The sequence below is a fragment of the Equus asinus genome, chromosome 8 (assembly GCF_041296235.1).
Source record: "Equus asinus isolate D_3611 breed Donkey chromosome 8, EquAss-T2T_v2, whole genome shotgun sequence".
NCBI lineage: Eukaryota > Metazoa > Chordata > Mammalia > Perissodactyla > Equidae > Equus > Equus asinus.
Genome location: NC_091797.1, coordinates 65,171,964 through 65,196,447, shown reverse-complemented (window position 1 = coordinate 65,196,447; position 24,484 = coordinate 65,171,964). Strand labels below are relative to the sequence as shown.

Genomic DNA, 24,484 nt, shown 5'->3' with positions numbered 1-24,484 from the left:
ATAAATACCTTTTACTTCCAAATAAATGTTTCCTTTTCAGTAATTAACCACTATTCTAAGCAGAGGTTCAAAGCACATATTTTAATGAGTGACTTGGTCATTAGCAACATTCATTTGAACATAAATATGCTCAGGCGGTGTTTCATAATGTGCTTCCCTAGGTAGGCTAACAGCACCGCTGACTCCTGGTTTACACCATTAATGTGCTTAGCAAACCCTTGACAAATAAAAATGGCAAGTAATAGGATATATTGGAGTATATGAGGAAGCCATTTGGTGTAAACCTAATTCGACCTGACCTTGTCTTTCCAAAAGGGCCTGACGAGGCCGTTGAGCATGCATTGTATATCTGCTTTAGACATTCCCTATGGCAAGAGCAAAGGCCCTTGAGATAAAGGTGCAACTTCCCTCCCGCTCCCAACGTTGGCATTTCTTTAAGGATTAAGCATCTTTCCTTAGGCTAGAAACTGATTGCTGCGCTCACCTGTGACCACCCAGCTCGAGACAATAGACTTGCCTCCTGCTATGCCCTCCGAGAGCAGACCCACTACCTGCTGTGTCCATCAAGTGCTGTGCTGACAAGGCAATTTTGTGACTATTGTGGGAGGGACATTTCAATCATATGTGAAACGTCCTGTATGGGGGTATATAACCACTCTGTATACCTCACTTCCTTGGTGCCCTTTCTTCCTTTGGGAATAAAGGCCCTGGGCCATGGTCCTCAGATTTCAGCTCAGAATAAACTCACCCAAATTTTCATTTATATATTGGTTATGGATTATTTTCATCGACACCATTTCTTCCCAGAGGGCAAAGGGGCCCTGGCTGAGTTGAGGCAATTCCTGGTGGGGTGGCACGCCCTCTGTAGCTCCTGACCTGCACACCAACGCTCCCCTGTGGGTGACGCAGGAGCTGAGGTCTCACCCGGGCTGCCTCGGCCACTGTGGGGTGTGGTCAGGAAATACAATCAACTTTTACACTAGCCTAGATCAGGATTTCCCAAACTTAGCAGGCTCAGGCTGGATCATTCTTTGCTGTGGGGCTCTCCTGCCAGAGAAAGTTTGGACTCCTCTGTGTAGAGTGGTGGGCTGTGCTGGTGGAGGATGATCAGCAGGACCTCCGGTCTCTATCCACTGGATGCCAGTAGCATCCTCCTCCTCAGTCGTTACAACCAAAAATGTTTCCAGTCACTGCCAAACGTCCTCCTGGGGGAAAACCGTACCACACAGAAATCATCTAGAAAACTTTAAACAACTGATGCCTGGGTGCCAGAGAGGGTTCCAGAAGTCCCTCAGGTGACTCTAAGTGCTCCAGATGTCACTCCCCCACCCCCAATCCCAGGTGCAGACAGACGAGTTCAACATTAGAAGAAGAGACTCTGTGACCTAAAGTTCTGAAAAGCAGGGGCTTAAAGGGGACATGATCTACTCCACAGCCCAGTATAGATTCAAGTTTGATTAGCTGCTATTTCAGATAAATTACATCACTCTTCCTAGTCTTCAATAGCTCATTAAAATTTGACTTTAGGCCTGAGTGGACTTAGATTCTGTCTTCTCTTTATTCTCGTCATCCTAGAATTAAATCACCTGACCTGGCCTGTTGAGAGCAACAGCCCCTTCACCACCTCTTTACCATCACCATCTAAGAAATGTTAATTGAGCACCTGCTAGGTGCAGGTACTGAGGATATAGATCTGGGTCAGGAAAGCAGGGGGGATGGGAGGACAGGAGAGGAGGAATAAGGAGTCAGGAAAGGCTTGAAGAAGGTGAAAGGATGACGGGGAGGGGAGGTGGTTTCTGGGCTGAAAGAACACCATGTGCCAAGGCTGAGCGTTGTTTGAGAAATGATGGGGACAGGAGCACAGGGTCCCTGTGCAGGAAGATGGGGACAGCTGCAGGAGAGGCAGGCAGGGTGCAGGTCAGCAGCGACCTTGAAAGCCTGCCAGCGAGGCCCAATGTCATCCAAAAGGCTATGGAGAGCCATGAAGGATTTGAAGCGGGGGAGTTAGAAGAGCTGCTCAGCTACAATTTAGGACCAAAACGCCAGGATTTGAGGCAAGAAGGGTGGATAAGATCAGAGGCTAGATGAGAGGCCCAGTCCAGCAGGTAACCAGCGCACACCTCTAGGGCTTCAAGGAACCATCTGGAGTACAGATAAAGATCTGGAGCTGCCCTATTCAGGCTGTGAGCTGGAACTCAGGTGTTGTGAGCTGACCTGTGTCCCGCACCAAACAAACCTCATACATTGAAGGCCTGACCCGTAGTCCCTGAGAATGTGGCTGTATTTGGAGGTGAGGCCTTTACAGAGGTAATTAACTTTCAATGAGGTCATGAGGGTGGGCTCTAATCCAGTATGACTGGTGTCCTTGCAAGAAGAGATTAGAACACAGACACCCACAGAGGGATAACCACATGAGGACACAGGGAGAAGATGGCCATCTGCAAGCCCAGGAGAGAGGCCTCAGGAGAAACCACCCTGCTGACACCTCGATCTTAGGCTTCCAGCCTCCAGACTGTGAGAAATAAATTTGCACTCTTTAAGCCCCCAGCCTGCAGTACTTTGTTAGGGCAGCTGAGCTAAAACACCTGGAAATGACCTTAAGTAAGGAGACGGAGAAGAGCAGCCGCCAGGCAGAAAGAAAATCAAGAGAAAGCAGCGTCCCCTGTCACAAGGAGAGGGTGTCGCAGACTGAAGGGTCACTGCCAAGGCCACACAGAGGCCAAGTGAAATCACTGAAGCAGCCCCAAGGGATCAGGCAAGCCTGACACGTCTGCGGCCCAGAGACCACGCGCCGGCGGTGGGGACACCGGGCAGAGCGGGCACGGCCCAGGAGCACAGAGAGGGGGCAGGGAAGGGTCACGCGGCAGCTGGAGCGGAGGCTCGCCCAGGCGTTCCCACGCAGGCCCAGGCTGGCCGTGGGCCACGGGCAGCAGAGGCCGGACAGGCTGTGGCCCTGCGGGCCTGGGGACAGACAGAGGGGGACAGGACAAACCTCGCCGATGGAGCCTGGGCCGGAGCACTTCTCTCCGACAACTCATTGTCTACTGGGGAAAAACCAAATGTCCCCAACATGACTTTACGGCCCAGGCATGAGCCCCTTCCTCGGCCTTTTCCATCCCTCAGAATCCCAGCCCCTCGGCTCGGCTCACCTGTCCCTGCAGGACGGCAGGACCCCGCTGCCGGCCGGCTGCCCACCCCACGCTGCGCCTGGAGTCCTCCATTTCACACCTGCCTTGGCTATACCATTAGCTCCTTCTCCAGGGCAGAGACCATCTTCTGTCCACGTGTCACCTCCCCAGGCAAAGCAAAAGGCCTGCTGCAGAGCAGGTGTTCTGAGAGAAGGCCCAGGGCCAGCACTACCTGGGCGGCTGCAGAGATCGCCAGCGACAGGGGAGGGGAGGAGGGTTGAATGTAACCTTCAAAAAGTAGACTACCACCAGGTGGCCCGGCGGCTAGAGGGTAAGTTCATGTGCTCTGCTTTGGTAGCTGGGTTCCAGTCCTGGGCACAGACCTAGCACGACCTGTTGAGCCATGCTGTGGCAGCATCCCACATGAAATAGAGGAAGACTGTGACAGATGTTAGCTCAGGGACAATCTTCCTCACTTAAAAATAAAAAAACCCACCACCCATGTAGAACACCACCAATGTCCATAGCAGCATTATTCACAATAGCCAAAGGTGGAAGCAACCCAAGTGTCCACTGATGGATGAATGGATAAACAAAGTGTGGTTTATACATATAATGGAATATTGTTCTGCCTGAAAAAGTAAGGAAATTCTGACACCTGCTACGACATGGATGAATCTTGAGGACATTGTGCTCAGTGAAGTAAGCCACTCACAAAGGACAAATACTGCATGGTTCCACTTACATGAGGTCCCTAGAGGAGTCAATTCATAGAAACAGAAAGTAGAAGGTTACAACCAGAGGCACTCACAACTAGAATATACAACTATGTACCCCGGGAGGCTTTGGGGAGAAGAAGCAGAAAAAAAAGAAGACTGGCAACAGGTGTTAGCTCAGGGTCAATCTTAAAAATAAATAAATAAAAAGAAAGAAGGTTGGTTGCCAGGGGCTGGGGGAGGCAGATGGGGAGTTAGTGTTTCATGGGGACAGAGTTTCAGTTGGGGAAGATGAGAAAGTTCTGGCGATGGATGGTGGTGATGCACAGCAACATGAAGGTACTTAGCGCCACTGAACTGTACACTTAAAAATGGTTAAAATGGTAAACTGTATGTTACAATTAAAAAAATTATTTTTTAAAGTAGGACAGAAACTTTGTGTTTACTACAAATGCTCATGTATATCCATTGGAGAACAGTGGAGTTCTTCAGTGCATAACAATCAAGGGTGCCCAATTTGTAAGGCATCTTTTAAACACACAGAAAAAGCAGCTTTTAATCTAATCTAGGAGGAAACACTCTGTAGTACAAATTAGGATGCTGAGAGCATAACCCATTCATAATTTAACACGACCCCTGGGATGCTCGTCCTGGTTTCTGCCTACATCATCTCCTCCTCCGCTTATTCTTTAAATGATACTAAGAAATAAGGTGTGACTGTTAGCTAGTGGAATGAAGACCAACCTGACCCTCCTCCCAACTCAAAAAAACTAGCTGATAAGCTTAACTAGCGTTCCTATGACTTAGCATTCTTTACCACACCCCCATGACTCAGCTCTTTGGTTCACTCTCAGATAAGCAAACCGACTCACTCTGAGCAGCTTTCTCCAGTGTAGGAAAGCTCCCGTCTCCTCCCTGCCAGTGCACACCTTGAACTCATTACACGTCCAGGACAAAATTCACTAGGGCCTTGTGAAGCTGCTCCCTGGCAAAAAAAAACCCGCAGAAAGTATGGTTCACTTTTACCATGAGAAATCTAGAAAAGGATACAAAACACAACAAAGGAGTAGAGAAGCAGAAAAGATACTGAAAAATCAGGAAGACTTGAAAAGGCTTGGGGAACACTCGCTCAGCTGTGCAGTGGTGACGGGTGGCTTTGTGAAAGGACAAGCTGAAGGTCACCAGAAGCAGGCCCCTCTCCAAAGGGCCCTACCTTTGACTTAATGCTCTGCTGTCACCATCCTGATCTTAATAATTTTTGAACAAGGTGCTTTGCATTTTCATTTTGCACTGACCTGGGCAAATTATGTAGCTGATCCTGACTAGAAGCAAGGTTTGGAAAAACAGAGACCCACCCTGGGTGGAGCAGGGGTGGGGGTAACAATTTGCAAAACTGTTTCAGTGACTGCCACAGGGCTTATTCCAAGCTCCCTTGGTGATCTGGAGCTAATAACTGAGGCCATCTATAACTATTTCTAGAAAAGCCTCAGGAGGTGTATTGCTGCCAATTCTATACTAAGCTTGAGCAGCCAGGTAAGTTACACCTGAGTCTTTGGGAAGAAAAAAAAACTTTGTTTAAAGCATTTAATGGTTAAATTATCAATACTCAATTCTTCTTGGTTAATTGCTCAAAAGATCCATCTCTAATCCCTTGCACCCCAATGAAGGACAGCTACTACAACCCCCGTCACATGGTTTAGAGTCTCCGGCCTGGGTAACTGCACCCCCTGCTCTGAAACCTGTCTTCTCCCACCCCAGCCCCAGTGGCACACCAGGTCTGCACCTAGGAATCTGGAGTGGGACAGAGGGATGCTTGCCCAGGGACCAGGTGAGCAAAAGCCAGGCTGGAAGGAGAGCAAAGCCGACTTCTAGAAAAGGGGATGAGAGCAGACGAGGCTTCCGGCAGAACGACGCTGGTGGCAAGGCCCCTGAAAGGCACCCCTCCAAACTATTCCGCCTCAGATCCCACTCCAGCCTCCCTGAGCCACGCCTGCATCTTCCCGACAAACTTTTCCTATTTTGTTAATGTAATTTGAAATTTGTTTCATTACTTGCAACCAAAAGGGTCAGAAGAGAGGTCTGACAGAGTGTAATATTATGCGAGTGGGATGGCCCAGAGAACACCCTGGCCGTGCTCTGTGACAGGGGTGATTTATTTTAGGGGGAAGAAACCCACTTAAATCAATCACTAACCACTGCCCCCCTTTCCTAGAAATATAGGGCTTCTCCATCTCTAGGCCACTTGTTTGGAGGGAGGTCTGCCCATGTGTAAGGACCAGCATTGAGTAAGCGTTGAGTAAATGAAAGAACAAAATGACTTAACCCCAAGTCACAGAAGGTCCAGCTCTGCAGACTTTTGAGCTCAGTGGCCTCCAATAAAACCTCAGCAAGGAGAACATCGAGGTGGGAAGGGGCAGCTCCACAAGGGGGCCCTGGGCCCCCTCTCCCATTTTCACTTGCCCCTGAGGTTAGCTCTGATCCCGTCTGGTACAGCTCAATGTGACTTCAACGCCTCTTTAAAACTCCACTTCTCTCTGATCCGTTTTCCCCTGCCACAGCTACCCCAGACTTTTAAAGACCTTTAGATTGTTCTCCATCAAATAAATGGCAGGAGCTCAGACTTCTGGGCCAGGGCCTCATGGGGACAGGGAAGCACTTGCCAGTGCCCTCTCTCCCAGCCTCGGGCCTCGACCAGCTGGGAAGGCCCTTTCCTTCTGAGATCCTCTTCTGTTTTCAGATTAGAACTCTGAAGATAAACAAATCCCTGGAAGTCCTTTTTGGTCAGACTCCTTAGGCCACGCTGGATTTGGGTGTCTGGCCTGAAGGGCACACCTGGCTTCCCATGTTGCCAGTTTCTGGGTGAAGGTGACAGACACCTCGGAGCTCCCAAGGAGTAAATCGCCCTTCCCGGTGTGGCCTGTCGGCCCCTCCCCATCTCAGCATTTCTCCATGACTCACTCAGCAGGCCTCACCCCACAGGTGGGAGGAAGAACTGGATCTGAGGTTTCCCAGGTGCCTCCTGCTTGCCCGGGCGCCCGGGGGGAGGGTGGGGGCTCTCTCCAGGTGTTCCCATTCTAGCCTCCTGACAGCCCTAGCCCTGGAGGTGAGGTGAGTATGACCCACTTTCCCGGTGGTGCAGTTTCTGCCACTCCCAAAGATAAACTGGTCATAAGCAGCATAGTCAGGACTTGAACCCACGTCTGCCAAACTAAAAACCTCTGGCTCTTCTTAGGACATCAAATTCAGGTGAGCTCAAACACTCATGGCAAAGACCTTGTGGGTAAAAGATGAATAAGACACATCTCCAGTGGGGGCATGGACAGACACCGTTCTGATCGCCGTTCCCTCTCTCTGGAAAACACACACAGTTCTCTTTATCTTACTTAAACCTCAGATCCCAACTCAGATGACAGCTTCACTCAGAGACCAGTCAGTCTAGGCCAGTTTCCTTGTTCTAGTCTCTCATGTCCCTTTCTTTTCATGCACTTAGCTCAGTTTGTAATTAAAAGGTTATTATTTAATTAGTTAAGGTATGCCTTCCTCATTAGTCTATAAGCTCTATGGAGGCTGAGCTGTCTATTTTCCCCTATTGTTGTATCCACAACACATAGTAATGCTTGGCCCAGAAGAGGCACTCAAATCTGTGAAGGGAGGGAGGGAGGGAAAGGTGAAAAACAGAGGAAAAGAGTGGCCCAGGGTCACACTCAGTGGTGTGATAATTGCTTAACAACTGGCTCTCTGAAGAAAAAATAAAACCCTGATGCGTAGTGTTTCCAACTCCCGTGGTGTAAATTCTCCCACCACAGCTGGGTTCCAAGCCAGAAACAGGACACTGCTGAAGGCGCCGCTGGATGAGATGTACACGCTGGCTCAGAGGCGCGGAGCCCCAGCTGGCTCCAGCACACTGCTGGGCTGTGGCGACACCAGGACTGACATTCAGAAAGGCCAACATGTTTTTATACGACATCAACTTTTGACTCAATCTTACCACGGACTAAAGACCAAAATGAATTAAGAACTTGCAAAAAATGATAAAGACAAAACAAACAGAGGTTTTGCAGCTACAGCTAGTTCAGAACAAGAGGATGAAGGAGAGGTGTGAACACTTCCTGGGGAAGAGGCTATCTCCCAAAAGGAGATGGGAGAGTAGCTAAAGAACTGTTGAGCTTCTGGCCTTTCCATCAACAGGGGCCTCTGCCAAATTCAATGTTTAGGACACTGTTACGAGCAAGTCAAAGCCTGTATGAAATGCTGGTTATACCCGCTGACCTAATATTTATTCCCCTTTCTAGCAATTTATCCTAATAGCTCAATAAAAACAAAACAGTATGGCAGTTCCTCAAAAAATTAAAAATAGAACTACCATATGATCCAGCAATGCCACTTTTGGGTATTTATCTGAAGAAAGTGATAACACTGATTTGAGAAGATATCTGCATCCCATGTTCACTGCAGCATCATTCACAACAGCCAAGTCAGGAAACAACCTAAGCGTCCGTCAACAGATGAATGGATAAAGAAGACGTGGTGTGTATATATATATATATATATATATGCAATGCATATAAACTATGCAAAATATATATATAAAATGGAATACTATTCAGCTCTAAAAAAGAATGAAATCTTGCCATTTGCAACAACATGGATGGACCTAGAGGGTATTATGCTAAGTGAAATAATCCAGACAAAGACAAATATCATATGATCTCACTTATATGTGGAATCTAAAAAAACAAGCTCATCATAGAAACAGAGAACTGATTGGTCATTGCCAAAGGTGGGGGGGGGGGTGTGAAATGGGTGAAGGGGGTCAAAAGGTACAAACTTAGTTATAAAATAAATGTCAGAGGGATGTAATGTACAGCATGGTGCCTACATATTAATAATACTGTATTGTATATTTGAAAGTTGATAAGAGAGCAGATCTTAAAAGTTCTCAGCGGAAGAAAAAATTTGTAACGATGTGTGGTGACAGATATTAACTAGACTTATAGCGGTGATTATTTTGCAATATATACAAAGAATTATGCTGTACACCTGAAACTATAATGTTATATGTTAGTTATACCTCAATAAAAAAGAAAAATTTTTCTAAAAACACCATAAACAAAATCAAAAGACCAAGAACAAATTGGGGAAAAAGCATTTACAAGTCATTTAAAAGGGTTAATTACTTCATGCACAAAGTACCTCTATAATAATGCTCCCCCCACATACACACACACCAAGGCAAAGGATGTGAAGAAGTAGCTCAAAGAAAAGGAAATACAAATGGCTCAAAACTTTCAAAGAGATGCTTAACCTCCCTCTCAACAAGAGAAATACAAATTACAACAGTAAGTGAATATCATTTCTCACATATGAAACTAGGAGACATTTAAAAGTCTGACAACTCCCTGCGTCAGGGAGAACAAGACCTCACACATTATTGATGAAAGCGTAAATTGGTAAGATCTTATAGAGAGCACTTTGACAACATCTATCAAAATAAAAATGCGGTCTACTTTGAGACCCTCCCCTTCTAAGAATTTCATATGTGCTAGAATTTCATTACATATTATGTAATAGTAAAGACTGGAAACCACCTAAATGCCCCCTTGGCAAGTGACTAGTTAAATAAATAATGCCTGGTCATACAGGAGAATACCAGGCAGACATAAGAGAGAATGTGGGGCTTTCTATGCACTGATGTATCCATCCCCAATATAGGTGGAAAAAAAGGCACAGAGCAGTGTATATATTATGTTATTGTTTGTGAGAGAAAAATATATAAATGAAAATATGCTTAGAATATTTCTAGAAGGATACATAAGAAACTGGTAACCAAAGTTGCTTCTGAAGAGGGAAACTGGAGGCAGAAATGGAAAGAAATCTTCCTTTTACTGGCTGCTTTCTGTACCATGTGCATGCATTATCTATTACAGTCAATTTCTAAAAATAGATATGCATAAACATGTTCACGGTTATGTTGTATATACTAGACAAAATAAACAAAACCACCACTAAGAGGATCTAACTTGTTGGGTCATTTTAAAAATTACTATTGCAATGATATTGTAGTTATTTTCAACCCTAATTAAATTGTACTGAGACACCTTAAATAACTTCTAGTCTTGAACCCCAGAAAATACAGATTACTTCCCAGGATATTTAAACAACTCTCAGCTGTACTTACAGGATGAAAGCCAGCAATCTTTGAGCATTCATGGAGGATAGAAGAAATATCAATAGATTGGAAATAGACAAACATCCCAAACTTCACATTCAGAAAAAGAATGGACCTTAGAAAGTTTAGCTGACATTGATTTTTGGCAAAATTCTAGGGATTATTCAAAGAAGTGGTGAGCCTTAGAAAGCAGCAAGGATTCACTCAGAACAATGCAGGATAAACTATGCAAATTATTAAGAGAAATATTTTTAAATTAGTGGAGTTGCATTTTTTTAAACCTCGTTGAGTAAAATCTCAGAAGCACCTGAGAATCTGGGCTGCACAGGGAATGCTGGTGTGGGCCAGGGAGGCCAAGTGAGCAGGCTCCCGACCTGCCTGGCCTCAGTTTCCCCAGGCCTGCCCTCTAAGCGACTCTGCAAGACTGTTAGATTCTTCTTTTCAGGAAAGCAGTGACAATGTCTTTCAACCTGGCTGGGAGATAAAATGCTATGAAGTATGAGCTATGAACGTCATCAGGAAGTTGAACACCAGGCTCCTGACCAGAACACCTGGCCCACTCAAGAATGTGCTAACAGATTTAAAATCCAAGATAACGCTCACTGTTAAGACTGGCCCTGCATTACTTAACATTCTTAATCAAAGGAATAATACACGTGAAAATGTTTTGAAAACTTTATAGGGCTGCGCCAAAGAAATGTGGTATTATTATTGTTATTATTATTATTTTGAAGACTTTGCAAATTCTGGAGCAGATAACAAATACCAAAGACCAAGGCAAAAAATAGAAATAAAAAAGATCTTAACAGGAAAGATCTAATATCCCCAAACTATTAAGACAAAACTTAAATTGTGTGCCATGTCACACGAGTGCAGGCTGAGAAAGCCCTGACTTAACACAATCCCATAAAGCTTTGGTGGCTGTGGTCTCGTTAAGAGGCATGTCATGTCCAATAAAAGCCTTCACATGTCAACTGTACACTTCGTTAGTGGAAGCACACTGTCCATCCATCCTCTCTTCAATTAGAACACAGGGCCTACCGGTTGTGCTCTGGGTGCCATGCTTAAGAGACACATACACCAAGTGTGTGTAGCAATCAGTACAGCAAGTGTTACCATGTGTAGAGTCACTGAAGTAGCTGGGGACTTCGTAGCCAGGAAAGAAACTACCTGGGTATCCTCAACTCTCTGAACATGTGTTTTATGAAGGAAAAAGCCTCATTCAGAGGAACGAGCTCACAAATGGGCATGAGATGACCCGAGTTATAGTCACCAAAAAACATGCCTCTCTGCAAGGAAGAACAACTAGGAGTGGGCTGCCTCCCTAACAGGCACTCCCTTCCCACCCGGGAGGCATAGCCATGTCAGAGCTACTCTTCAGGAGGGGAGAGAGGCTTGTCAGCCCCCAGAGCCCCTTTCACCATAACACCCTGCGATTCTAACTGGCTTGGCAGTTTCACGAGTGTAGGTGCTATTATAGCCTATATTACAGGCTATGTATGTTCATAGTGTAACACATGTTAATAGTGTAACATGTTAATAATGTAATATGTTAATAATGTAATGTAACATAATATAATATGTGCCTGGCGGTTCTTCTGTATGTCCCTCCCCATCTAACACCTAGGGATAGAATAGGGTATATATTGTAGGGGCACATACATGCTGAAGGAGGTCTGTTGACAAAGACATTGCTTACTCGTATATGGGAAGATCATGGTGGGGATTGGGGGGAGAGGGGACAAAAGGCAGCCTCTCAGACCTTGAACTTCCACCCACTGAGGGAAGGCGAAACCTTCTACTTGTGCTTCTACTTAGGAACAAAGCCAACAGGCATCTGACCCCTAGGATGCCGCACCCCTCACGGTATACATTCCATATTTGTACATCTGATACAGTATCCAAAGTACACAGCCAGCAGAGGAGAAAGTCTGCCTTAGTGCGTGCCAAAATGCTTAAAAAGCTCTTTGAAGCATTTGTTATGGAATAGAACACTGCGGAAGGACAGCCCTTTATTTAGATCTTATTTGTGCGTGAAAATCGATATGTCCTTTCTAGTCTTTATCTTACAGGAGAATGTGTCCCTGACTCTTGTCCCGAGGTCTTCGCCTCCCAGTCTTGCCCTGTCAGCTGTATCAAGCACCCCAAAAACTTACTTTACACTTTAGCGCCGTCTTTGACCCTCTCGAGTGCTAATTTAGAAAAACTGTCCAGCTCTCCAATATGCCTCTATAGCCTGTTTTCGAGAACTATTTTAGTTGTCTTCTCCCACCATCCACCGCAGGGTGTGAAGAGCTGTTTCTGGTCCCCACCACTAAGATAGCGATACTCTGCCCACCTCCTAACTTTCAAGTTGGCTTCCCCTCTGACCCCAGGACAGCACACATCTGCTTTGATCTATATTATTCCTCCTCTGCTTTAAAAAGGGGCTTAAAGTAGGTGCAAATGTTGCCAAAGCCTCACTTTCACAGACATACAACAAAGAGTAGGAAAACAGTGTAGTCATTGTTCTTAATTTTCCCATGCTGGTAAACAAAAACAAACATTGCCCTCCACCGATGGGGTACAGTGCCACAGAGACCCCTCTGGAAAGGACAGCTGACTGGGGAGGATGGAGGTGGGCCACGCTTAGAAGGATCTTCCCCAGTAACAGCTAATCCACAGGGTTCCCACAGGACAGGTCATCTCCTGCCAGGTTGTACAAGATTAAAACGATGTTTATGATGATGTAAGAGTTTCATCTTACACACCCATAAGCTACAACTGTCTACTAACATGTTTGGGGGAAAAAATTCATGCATGCTGCTTATGATAAACTGTCAAATTTCAGTCTCACATTTTAACAATGCATTTAAAACTCTGCCCAGAACTGCCCAGGGGGGAAAAATGGTCTACATTTACTTTGAAATGCAAATTAGTTATAATGCAAATTAGTTATTTAAAATGCAAATTGCTTGACAAACTGGCATCCAATCTCTCTTACATGTTAAGAAATGTATAACAAAACAGAAAATTATAGCTGTTTTTCTAACTGATTTTCTAACATTTCCCATTCTCCATTTTTACGCTGGCCACACTCTCCTCTCACAAAACACTTCTGCTCCACTTCACACAACTCCAGACCTCTGGGAGAGGGGCTCCCTTGGGCTCTAGCGAGCCCCAGGTTCAGCTGAAGCTTACCAGGGCCTCAACGGCTGAGACAAAAGCAGCTGCTATGTAAGAGCAGTGGTGGTCCAGGAATACCAAGGAATTCTTAGCATCCCTCCTACACTCACTCTAGGATGTTTACTAAAGTCCCGAGGGAACACTGGAGGGAACACTGGGGTGGCAAAGTCCGAAGTCAAATATGCCAGTCTTTGGAGAGGACTGAGCATGGGGAGTGGGGAGAGGGAATTTTCAAAAGCTCTTTGCTTCTCTGGCTACAACTCCAGTTCTTTAGTTGGCTTTAGTGTGTTTCCAAACCAAGCGCGGGAAGGCTGACGTCAGGCAGAAAGAAGAACATCTGGAACAGGACACTGTTCTCACGGTTAGATGTTCTTTGTGGGAGACATAGGGACAAGCGGCCAGCCAAAGGGCAGAGCTGTGGTCCTAGCTCCAGCCGGCAGACCTGGAATGAGGCGAGTCCTCCAGGGCTGGCCGGTGACAGGTCAGCGGCCTTCCGGTCCGCGGGGGGCCACCCCTGCCTGAATGAGGGTGACAGCTGGAAGGGTGGAGGAAGGAAGCTGCAGTCTTTATAGGAGGAGGGGCGCTCTTTCCATATGTGCACTGGGACGGGAGTTTGGGTGCAAACTAGGAAAGATCATGGCCCCCCCCCCCAAGAGTTGGGAGGCAGTGTCACTGCTGAGGGCGGCACAAAGCCCTTGCTTCAAACCCAAGTACATGCATCTCCTGTGGGGGACGGGAGATTAAGCCAACGTGAGAGGCACGTACACGTAGGCTAGCACCCTTTTAGGGACTTTGGGACCTCAGTCTGCACGAAGGGGATGGAGGGAAGGCTGGAGGCGACTGAGGAGTGCAAAGGACTCAGGAGAAGGACGCGAGGCCGGGGCGGTCGCGGCCCTTACCTTGCTGACCACGTTTTGGACGAGGCCTGTGCGAATGCCGTAGTCCCACGCGTGGCAGTCGCAGTTGGAGGCGTTGTCCCCCTTGTCCGGAGGGGACGGCAGGGGTGGCGTGTCGCCCCCGTCCGAGCCGCTGCTGTTGCTAAGGTCGCCCGCGGCCCCCCAGGCGACAGTGGAGAAGGAGGTGGTCGGGGGGCTGGTCCAGTTGGCCACATCGCCGGCGCCCCACCGGCCCGTGGCGGTGACCTCCGCCAGCTCGGTGCCTTTGCCCGCCCCACGGCACCAGAAGTTCGGCTGGTCCAAGAGGAAGGAGTCCGAGAACTGGCTGAAGCCGATGAACAGCGCCGGAATCCAGGTGAGCAGCACGAGGGTCTTCTGGTAGCCCCCGCCCAGGCCCCCGAGGAAGGGCAGCACCGACCCGTCGTAGTCCAGCAACAGGAGGCTCGGGGCCGCCGCCGAGGAGCTGCTCGGGTGCGGGCCGCCGCTGGCGGGATGCGGCGCGGGCAGCGGCTGGATGTCCCCGCCGCCGCCGGGGCCCGCGCGCCCCCCGAGGGGTGCCGAGGCCGCCGCATCCCCGGGCGGCAGGGAGCCGTTCTCCTCGGCCGCGGGCGGCTGCCGCCCGGGCCCGCCGCCCACCGCCTCGCGCCGCCGGTCTATCGCCATGGCCGCGGCCCGCGGCGCCCGCAGAGGCGCATAGAGCGCGGCGGAGGCTCCCGCGGGCGCCCGCCGCCGCCGCCGAGGAGGGCCCGCGGCTCGGGAGAGAGCGCTCGGCCGCCCCGGTGCGTCAGGCCGCCCCCATGGCACCGGCCCGGGCCCCGCGCCCCGGGCGCCGCGGCCCCGCTCGGGCGCCGGGCAGAGGGAGGGCAGAGGCCGGCCCGGGCCCTCAGCCACCGCCGCGCATCGGCTCCGCGCCCGGGGCCGGTGGCCGAGCCCGCTGCTCTCCGCCGCTCCGCGCCGGCCGCGGGAGGAGGGGGAGCGGGCGCCGCGCCTTCCCAGCCGGCCGGCTCGGTGCCTGCGGACCGCGGTGCGGGAGGCGTCCGCGGCTCCCCGGGCGCCCGGGCTGTATTTATCCGACCTCGGGCGCCTCCCGGAAGCCGCAAGCTCGGGTCCCAGCCTGCGGGGCCGGCCGCGCTCCCGGGCTCCGCGAGCCAGCCTCCCTCTTCCTCCTCCTCCTCCTCCTCCTCCTCGTCTCCTGCCCCCGGCCCGCCCCCTCTCCCCCCGCCGAGGTGGAGGTGAACGCGGCACCTGCTGCGCCCAGCTCTGCGCGCGAGCGCCCCCTCCAGCCGGGAAGCGCTGCCGCCGCCGCGGGATCCGCGGAGGGGGCGGGGGAAACGGGACACCCCGGCCCGCCGCGCCGGAGGATCCCCGCGCCGCCGGCGCGGGAGGAGGAGGCGCCGGGCGCAGCGGGCGCGCGCGGGCTGGGGGTCCCGGAGGAGTCGGCGTGCGCGGGAAGCGAGAGAACTGGGTGGTCTTCGAGGCTCGGCTCCCGCAGCCGCGCTGGGCCCCCACCCACCCACGGGCGCCGGGGCTCGGTCACCTCTGCTCTCTTCAGAGGTGCCCGCCGCTCAGCTGCCCGCACCCCACTCCCTGTCTGAGCCCAAGGGTCTCCAGCATTCGGGAGCAACCCTCTCCCGCTTTTTTGAGGTGCGGATGCGGTTGATTTGTGTGTCAGAGGAGCAGGGTCAAGGAGGCGCATCTGCCAATTGCAGGTCGCCTGCCACCCGCAGCGTCGGGTCACCCACGACCTACCGCAGCACCCACTCCCAAATCGCCATGTCTTCCCCATAAGTACGCTACTAGAAGGATCAATCGCCAACCCAAGTTCTAGATACAGAAACGTGAATGGTGATGGTATTCCCCACCCCCTCCCCAAGATCTCAAATTCATTTTGAACGCCGAGTGCACAGGCGCACACATCCATGTTCACACCCGTGAAGACAAACCTCTCCCTCCTCTCCCGCGCTCCAGCGCCAACCTTGCCAGCCGAGCCGTGTGAATACCCCCGCCCTGCGGCAGCCGGCCGCGTGAGCCGACTGCCTCCCGCACCCGGGCCGGCACGCGGACCGCGGCGCCTCCCCCCCGGCGTCCCCGCATGCTGGAGACATTTTAGATTCTAAGAAGTTTACTGATGGAAGTCTTGGATAGAGCGACCCATTTTCAGTCTCATTTGGGGGAAAAAAATGTGAAAGAAAGCCTTTGCTTTCCAAAGAATACACTCTAAACCACATAGACTGAATTCTTTTGCATTTCCATTATTTGCTTACGTTTTTAACCTGCAGTTCTTTTTTGTTATGGGCAACATATGCTTCCCGTGTAAAATATTGGCACATCCGACAAGAGAATTCTTTCTGAAGCCTGCCAGTGGGCTGGCTGTGAGGCGGGAGAGGCTGTGGACTTTCCTGCGTGGCTGAGGAGAGGAGATTAGAAAACACCGCGGGGGGGGGGGGGGGGGGCGGACGGGCAGGGGCTGCAGAGGACGCCAAACCTCCAGAAATGGGTCTCAAACCTGCACATGTTTAAAGAGCTTTTGAGGGTCATAGCGCGCACTGTCGACGTGGTAACAATTTTTTTCCAACTTCACATTCATTATTAGCTTGACTTTGTCTCCCCTCCCCCAGTTACAAGAGGGAATAAACGCCGAGCGCTGCCCTCCGCGCCTGCAGCGAGGAAGCGCTCAGCAAATGCCAGCGCTTATTACTACCGATACCACTCTTACGATTGTGTAAAATCTGCATTTCTCTTTCTGAATTCAAAGACCACTTTACAGGTGTCATTTATTTCCTCTTCAGCGGCTGACTTTTCTGGAAGAGGCCTCCTTGTGCTTGGCTCTGCCTCCGCAACCCCCCAAAGTCAGGAGGACTCATTTGCTTTCTTCTAGCTCATCACAAAACAAGTATTGCCGGTGACCTTGATGGCCATTACAATCATCAGAATAAATAATATTGATCTTTGCAGGGTTGGCTTTCAATACACATTCTCACTGAGACATCGTGGACCCCTAAGAAGTGGGTCTTCAAGATGAGGCTGCCAGGTTAGGTGACTAAGGGTTGGTCTACTGCCAAGCCAGACAGCTGGCTTTGAATCCACATCTTCTGACTGACATTCCAGGCTCTGGTCATTTCAACGTGCAGGGGCAAATTGCAACACCCTAGGGAAGAACTTTAAACATACTTGTTAATGTGCATTTTCAGGTGGGAGAAGCCCTAGCCTTGGTGAGGAGTTTCATTGCCATGCTGTCATTAGTTTTTGTCCCAAAAAGATAATAAAAATCCTCAAATGGTACATTCCAAGAATTTGGGGACACACTAGAAAATGGTACTCTCTAAATTTCAAACTACAGGGACTCAACATAAAGGTTTGGAATTAACCATCTGCAGCCCTGATCCTGGCATTGGAATTTAGTTGCTGCTTAGAGTGAAGGTTGCTCTAAGTCCCACTTGGATCAACGTGCCCCCCAGATCTAGTCAAGAAGATCGAAAGGTAACTAATTTAAAATAACTGGCCTTCAATTCATTTAGATGTGCCACAAGGGACCACATAGAGGGACCAAAACAAAAGGAGTCAAGAGGAAGACTGACGTTCTGCTAGCCTCGTCTCTAGGCACGCTGGCTAGTGCAGGGCAGCCAAGCAGGCCCTGCTGTCACGTTACCCTAGGCTGCTCTTCTGCCCGGTACTTATCTCTACATGCTAGTTTTCTTATTTACTTATTTACTTACTACCTCCTCCCTCTAGACAGGTGCTTTGTACTCAGCTGTGTTTCTGGTGCCTGAAACAGTGCCTGGCACACACAAGATGATACATATTTGTTGGGTAAATGAGCGCATCAAGTTACTGTCACTTGATGACACTATTAGGATCCCACAACTCTGTTTCTTTGATTCTTGTCACCAAGCAACCTTTTCATATTTGTTCAGTCTCTCAAATATAGTGCTCAGACCAGCCAAAAGGAGAATTCAAATGAACTTGACAATTATATTTCTTAATGTAAACTATTGTGGTTAACAGATCCACTCCCAATGTGAAGTTCTTGTGGGCAGTTATTGGCTTGCAGACATTGGCCTGTAGGCCAAATGCAGCTCACAGACCACACATAATGTTTCCAGAAAAATAATTGCCAACATTTGAAAATCAGGAGATTGAACATTAAAAAAAAAGCACACAGCAGAGGATGTGGCCCTGCCGATGCCAGTTTTTGCGGGGCCTTGCTTCATTGGAATGCAATAGATGCATAGGAGTTCTCCGGCTCACCTTATCTCTGCCTGGCACACGACCCTCCTGGACATGGTTTGTCTGCCCCCGAAAGCGTCTGAGTTTGTGACCCTAAATTGACGTCAGTATCCTGGACTCACTGATCCCCATAAAGAAGCGCAACCATTCTCTCTCCCTTTGAAAGCATGTTAAATAATCTATCGGTTTGTAATTTCCTAAAGCTTGAGAAAATAAAGAAATGAAAGATGCAACCTAATCACCGATACATGTGAACAATTTTATTTCCTTGGAGAAAACAGGAGGAAAAAAAATTTTGCTGACTTCTAAAGTTGATAGAAATCTAATCTTAAATCCTCCACAAATCTGTAAAAGTTAGTTCCAAGGTATTGGTGTCTGGGTTAACTTAAAATGTACAGTAATAGTCATAGCAAATGGATTTCACGTTAGTTTTGCCGGTATGTTCAGGTTTTTTATTTATACTTGAAATATAGATGGATATCACATTTTGGAATATTATGTGTCCTTTTTTTCTTACTGCAGTTTGATTTCTTTCAAATAATTATTTGAAAAGTAGCTTATCTTGATTTTTGGAAGATGGGAGAAAGTGATGTGAGATAACTTCAAACTAAAATTGTGTATACTTGGACATTATTTATATCATCCTTTGACTTTTGGAATGTTAACTCTGACTAACAAGGAATTTGACTTTTTTTTTTTTTTTTTGAGGAAGGTTAGCCCTGAGTTAACATCTGCTGCCAATCCTCCTCTTTTTGCTGAGGAAGACTGGCTCTGAGCTAACATCGTGCCCATATTCCTCTACTTTATATGTGGGACGTCTGCCACAGCATAGCTTGCCAAGCGGTACCATGTCTGTACCCGGGATCCGAACCAGCGAACCCCGGGCCACCGAGAAGCAGAACTTGCGAACTTAACCGCTGCGCCATGGGGCCAGCCCCAGGAATTTGACTTTCATAAAAGCTATCATAAATGAAAATGAAAAAGCTACCTTTGTTCAGTGGCAGAATTCATTAAAATGTCTCATGATCTATCCTAAGGAAAACTGCAGGGAATATCTTAAGAAAAACTACTTACTTGTGGAGGACAAGACAAATTCATCCTTCCTAATCAAAAGGCCAAGTGACAATAAATAACAAAGTGAAGATAAGACTCTACACAAAAAACTCTTCAATTGTAAGCATGATTGATAGGCCTAATTACTTTTAAAAGCTTGGTCAAAATTTAATTTTGAACTCTTTTATTGAATTAAACAACAATTAGTGTAACAAATTGATCTAGAATTTGATGTTGGCTTTTGCTTGCCAAGATCACAGATGTCCTGTTTGCTTTATTGTGCTTAAGAATGTTCTTTGTCACACAGACAGACAGACCGACACACACACACACAGGAAAAAGGACAGAAGGCCAGGACCCACAAGTGCACATTATATGTTTCATTCCAGCATGGAAGCAGCCTCTTTTGTTTGAGGAGAAGCATCCTCAAATTTGCAAACGAACCTCAGGCGTCAAGTATAGACGCTGGGGTCTCAGCAATGGGTGAGCAATCGGAAGAGGTTCGTGCCGGGAGGGTTTGTGGGAACGATGATCAAGCAACAAGGATGGAAGGGCAGGAACTTTCGCCTCCCAAGAGAGAGAAAATAATGCTCTTCAAACAACTCTTTTCCTAACTCTTTCTCTGCTAATTCTAAATGGAGATGAAGAAAATCCCACCCCGCATGGTTGGGGGTTCTCTGAGCTAACTCTAAAGCGGTTAAATGGATTTCCTTCAATGACTAGAAGCTAGAAGAGGTAAGGTTAAGGAATGATCTTAAATGGGGTAGGTCACACACCCAGAATACATGTTCTGAGGCAAGATGTTTTGACCAAAAAAGCTTTTTAGATAAATTTTTGTCTCTAATAAGGTAGGTTTGAATTTATGACATTAGATAGTCATAAAGGATTTTTCATGTTTCAAAAATTAGCCATATATGCATATTAGCTTCTTTCTAAATTGTGGGCCACCTCACAAGGCTTTGAATAAAAATTTAGTGTTTCTATAGCAAAAAACTTATAAATATATAGATAGAGTCACTGAAACATTTTTTCTAAGTTAACAGTCAATATTTTAAAAAAAAATTAAGTTTTTGAACTTCGAGTAAAATGTTTTTGCTATTTTTGAGCATTATTTAAATGAGTCTCAATGAGTACACCTAGCACCAGATCTTGGTTTATAATATCATGATCTAATAAAAAGAATCAAGAGAAATGGTTGATTTTAGGACCATTTGATTGGTTCTAGGACTGAGGTAGGAAAGATACAAGATGAGCCTGGGGCATCCTGTAGAGCCAGACAGTAAGGACATGCTGAACACCCTCCCCCCCGCCCACAGTGATAGGGTTGTGTCAAAGGGACACACGAGCCACCTGAAAGAGCTCCCAATCTGAGCATCAAAATAAATAACCCGAAGTATAAAATAACTATCCATGAGTCCATACTGATATAAATAACTGATCGAAGGGATAAAGAAAGAAATGGCGGGGCTGGCCCTGTGGCCGAGTGGTTAAGTTCGCCCTCCACTTCAGCGGCCTGGGGTTTCATCGGTTCAGATCCTGGGCGCGGACATGGGACGACTCATCGGGCCATGCTGAGACGGCATCCCACATGCCACAACTAGAAGGACCTACAACTAGAATATGCAACTATGTACTGGGGGCAGTACTGGGGAGAAGAATAAAAAAAAAAACAAGATTGGCAACAGTTGTTAGCTCAGGTGCCAATCTTTAAAAGAAAAAAGAAAGAAATGGAAAAGAAGAGACAAATCTCCCATGCAGAAGAATTCCAAATAATATGTATAGACACGTGGCCCTCAAGAAGGGAGAGCATAACTCTCTACCCGCATGTGTGAGCTGTGGATATTTCCTTCCAAACAGGAGAGGATGGAAAGGGAGAAAAAAAAGAGAGAGAAAGAGGGAGAGAAGGGGTGCAGTAGAGAACGCTTATAATCACTCTCAGCCAGGTGATCAAGGTCAACATGGATAGTGATGTCATGTCGATAGCATGTAGCCTTGATACGATGTGATGGGAATGACCCTTGACCCTGTCATCTTCCTCCCCAAAACCTATAGCCCCAGTCTAACTAGGAGGAAAACATCAGACCAATCCCAGTTGAGGGACATTCTACAAAATACCTGACCAGTACTAAAAACTGTCCAAGTGATCAAAAACCAGGAAAGTCTGAGAAACTCACAGTCAAGAGGAGGCCAAGGAGACGCGATGATGAAGTGTAACGTGGCGTTCTGGATGGGATCCCGGAACAGAAAAAGGACATTAGGTAAACACTAAGAAAATCTGCGTGAACTGTGGACTTCAATTAATGGAAATGTGTCAATATTGGTTCATTAGTTGTGACAAATGTACCAGACTAATGTACGATGTTAACAATAGGGGAAATTAGATGTGGGATATATAGGAACTCTCTGTGCTATCTTTGCACTTTTGTCCTGTAAGTCTAAAACTATTCTAAAGTAATTTTATTATTTAAAAAGGTGATTAAACACTCCTTTCAAACAGTATTTTGTTTTAAGCTCTAAACCAGTAATTTCCCTCTTATAGATTCTATCACTGTGGTGACATTTTTAATCTAGTAAAGATTTAATGGTTTGAAACTTGCAGTTGTTGGGGGGAGCAGAAAAAATAAAAATAATTGAAAAATATAATAAAATCTTGTTATAGTAACTGATTTTTTAAAATACTCTAAAATGTTAAAAGATACCAACATCAGCAAATTTGTCAGCTATGGTCCACGCTCCAGTCTGACTAAAAGGCCAGCAAGGCAGGGTGAGCCTCAAGCCCTGTCTGAGGAACATGACACCTGTAACTTTATTTACGTTCTCCTGTTTCATTTGAGTTTACATTTCCATATTTTATTGTGCTTTCATCATCGACCCAAAAATGCACTTAAACCAAGTTTTCCTTTAATTTCTCAGAGCTTTTTCTCCTGCTTAGTTAACCTCCTCAAAGATTCCATTTCTTTAAAGTTAACATAAAACCTTTAGGGAGGCTGCAAAATCCATGTGTATGGAATACCTAGCTCCCTTTTGGGTAATGTAACAGAGTGGGCTGGAGCCTCCAGGTTAACAGTCTCTGACAGAGCCTTTTTATCAGCCAGAACATGCTGGGAATATAAATCTAAGGGCATTCAAGTAAAACTCCGTTCTCTAGTATATATGCCTAAAGGGCAGGGCCCCTTATTTATATGTCTCTGTAGCCCCACTGCCTGTCACAGGGCCTGGCACTCAATAAATATTTGTGGAATGAATGAATGAAGAATGGGATGATATATAGGATCTTGCCAGGGAGAGAGGCGGGAACAGTTTATTCCAAGTTGAAGGAACAGCAGGAAGGAAAATACAAAGGTAGTAACAAGAATTGCATGTTTGGGCAAGTTTATGGACTTCATGGCATTTCTATAATACGATTTAATTATAGTACTTATAGAATAAAATTTGATGATACTATTTTAAATATAAACATTGAGTCTGGAAAGGAAGTTAAGCAAATCCTAGGGAAGCACCTCACTTTACAAGAACAACTTTACTGGAGTATATTTTACATACACATATTTACATGTACAGTTCGATGAGGCATCCACCTGTGAGACCATCAGCCCAATCAAGATACGAAACTTTCACTTACCCGACAATGCTCTGTTGTGCCTCTTTGCAGCCCATCCCCTACCCCACACACCACCTGAGGCCACTACTGACCTGTTCTCTCTCACCATCGGTTAGTTCTGTTCTGGAGCTTAGAATAAATGGAACCCCGCGGCACGTGCTCGCTGTGTCTGCTCCTTTCACTCAGCATAACGCTTGCGAGGTTCACCCACGTTGTTGTGTGTACCGGTACTTCATTCCTTTTTATTATTGCCGAGTAGTGTTCCGTTGTATGAATATGCCACAACTTGTAATCTATTCTCCTCTTAATGGACGTTTGAATTGTTCTCAGTTTGGGGCTACTTTGAATAAAGCTGCTATGAACTTTCATATATGGTTCTTTGTGTAGACACATTCCATTTCTCTTGGGTAAATATCTAGAAGTAGGATTGGTGGGTTGTATGGTACGTCATATCTCACTTTTTGAAAATGATACTTTGTGGGTCACCAACCCACAAACACTGTCCTTATGGCCGCTATTAGAACAAAGACTCCAGGGCTGGATAGAGCACCATCTCAGCTGGCAGGCAGTAGCTTGCATTTTTATGAAATTAGAGGAATGCTCATATTCTTCAAGGACACAAGTGACAATGGGAGGGTGGCACAGAATATGCTAGTTAGTGGGCCTACAGCTAAAGTGATACATGCCAGTGTCTGAAAATGGACTTATTTAGACAGCATATTAGGGTCTCATACCTACTTAGTAGCAACAAATCTATAGGAAACTATCAATATTGGGGGTGCATTAGTATTTTTTTCATACACAAACTACAGAGAACCCAACGCAAACCAATTTATGCAAAAAAGGGACTTTATTAGCTTATGTTACCAAAAAGACCAAAGGTTGCATGGCTGTAGACATGGCTGAACCCTGGTCAGCTTTCACTTCTGGGTTTGCTTCTTCTCTGTTACCTTCCTTTCAGGCTCTGTGTGGTGTTTCCCCTGCTCACCCCGGAGGCTCCGGCAGAAAATGCCCCTCCTCTAAAAGCCCCAGCAATACCATAGCCAGTCTCATTGGGTCTGACTGTTGCTGGCTGGGTCATGTGTTATTTTTGAGCCAATCACCGTGGCTCCCAGGCTGTGGTCCTCCGATTGGCCAGGCTTGGTTACGTGGCGTGGAAGTGGCCTTAGCCTAGTCTGCGCCATGATGACTGACAGTGGAGTAGCAGAATTTCCCAGGCACCAGTACCAGGAGAAACAATGATGTCCATTTCCATTGTTCTTGTTAGAAATGACATGCAAACCCTAGATCTTTAAATATATAGATGTCGTTCAGGGCCCCCAATCTAAAAAGAAAATAGATGAGGCGTTAGTTGCAAACTGTGTCAGGAAAGAATCCTTTACTTTTTAGGATAACTCAGCAAATAAATTAGAGGGAACTACAACCTGCAAAAACACCAATGACTCTGAGTTACTGAAATGCCCCCTTTCATCTCAAGCACGTGTGAGAGTGCTGTTGACGTGGCCTGTAGCAGGTGGCTCCTGAAGCCC

At 47.2% G+C, this 24,484-nt stretch overlaps 1 protein-coding gene and 1 long non-coding RNA gene across 5 annotated transcripts in view; one reads left to right on the top strand and one right to left on the bottom strand.

Moving 5' to 3' along the window:
- SLC22A23 (solute carrier family 22 member 23) overlaps nt 1–15,276 on the bottom strand; it is a 153,035-nt gene extending 137,759 nt beyond the window's left edge. For 2 of the 4 annotated variants that reach the window (XM_070515688.1, XM_070515689.1), the window contains exon 1: nt 14,078–14,787. In XM_070515688.1, coding sequence (XP_070371789.1) covers nt 14,078–14,646 — 569 coding nt within the window. In that variant the 5' untranslated portion in view covers nt 14,647–14,787. Of the gene's footprint in view, nt 1–14,077 lie in introns of all 4 variants that reach the window. The other 2 variants (XM_070515686.1, XM_014867429.3) reach the window with 2 other exon arrangements.
- LOC139045897 (uncharacterized) overlaps nt 14,314–24,484 on the top strand; it is a 121,124-nt gene continuing 110,953 nt past the window's right edge. Inside the window, exon 1 of the long non-coding RNA XR_011505260.1 lies at nt 14,314–14,429. This is a non-coding gene — a long non-coding RNA (uncharacterized lncRNA). The remainder of the gene's footprint in view (nt 14,430–24,484) is intronic.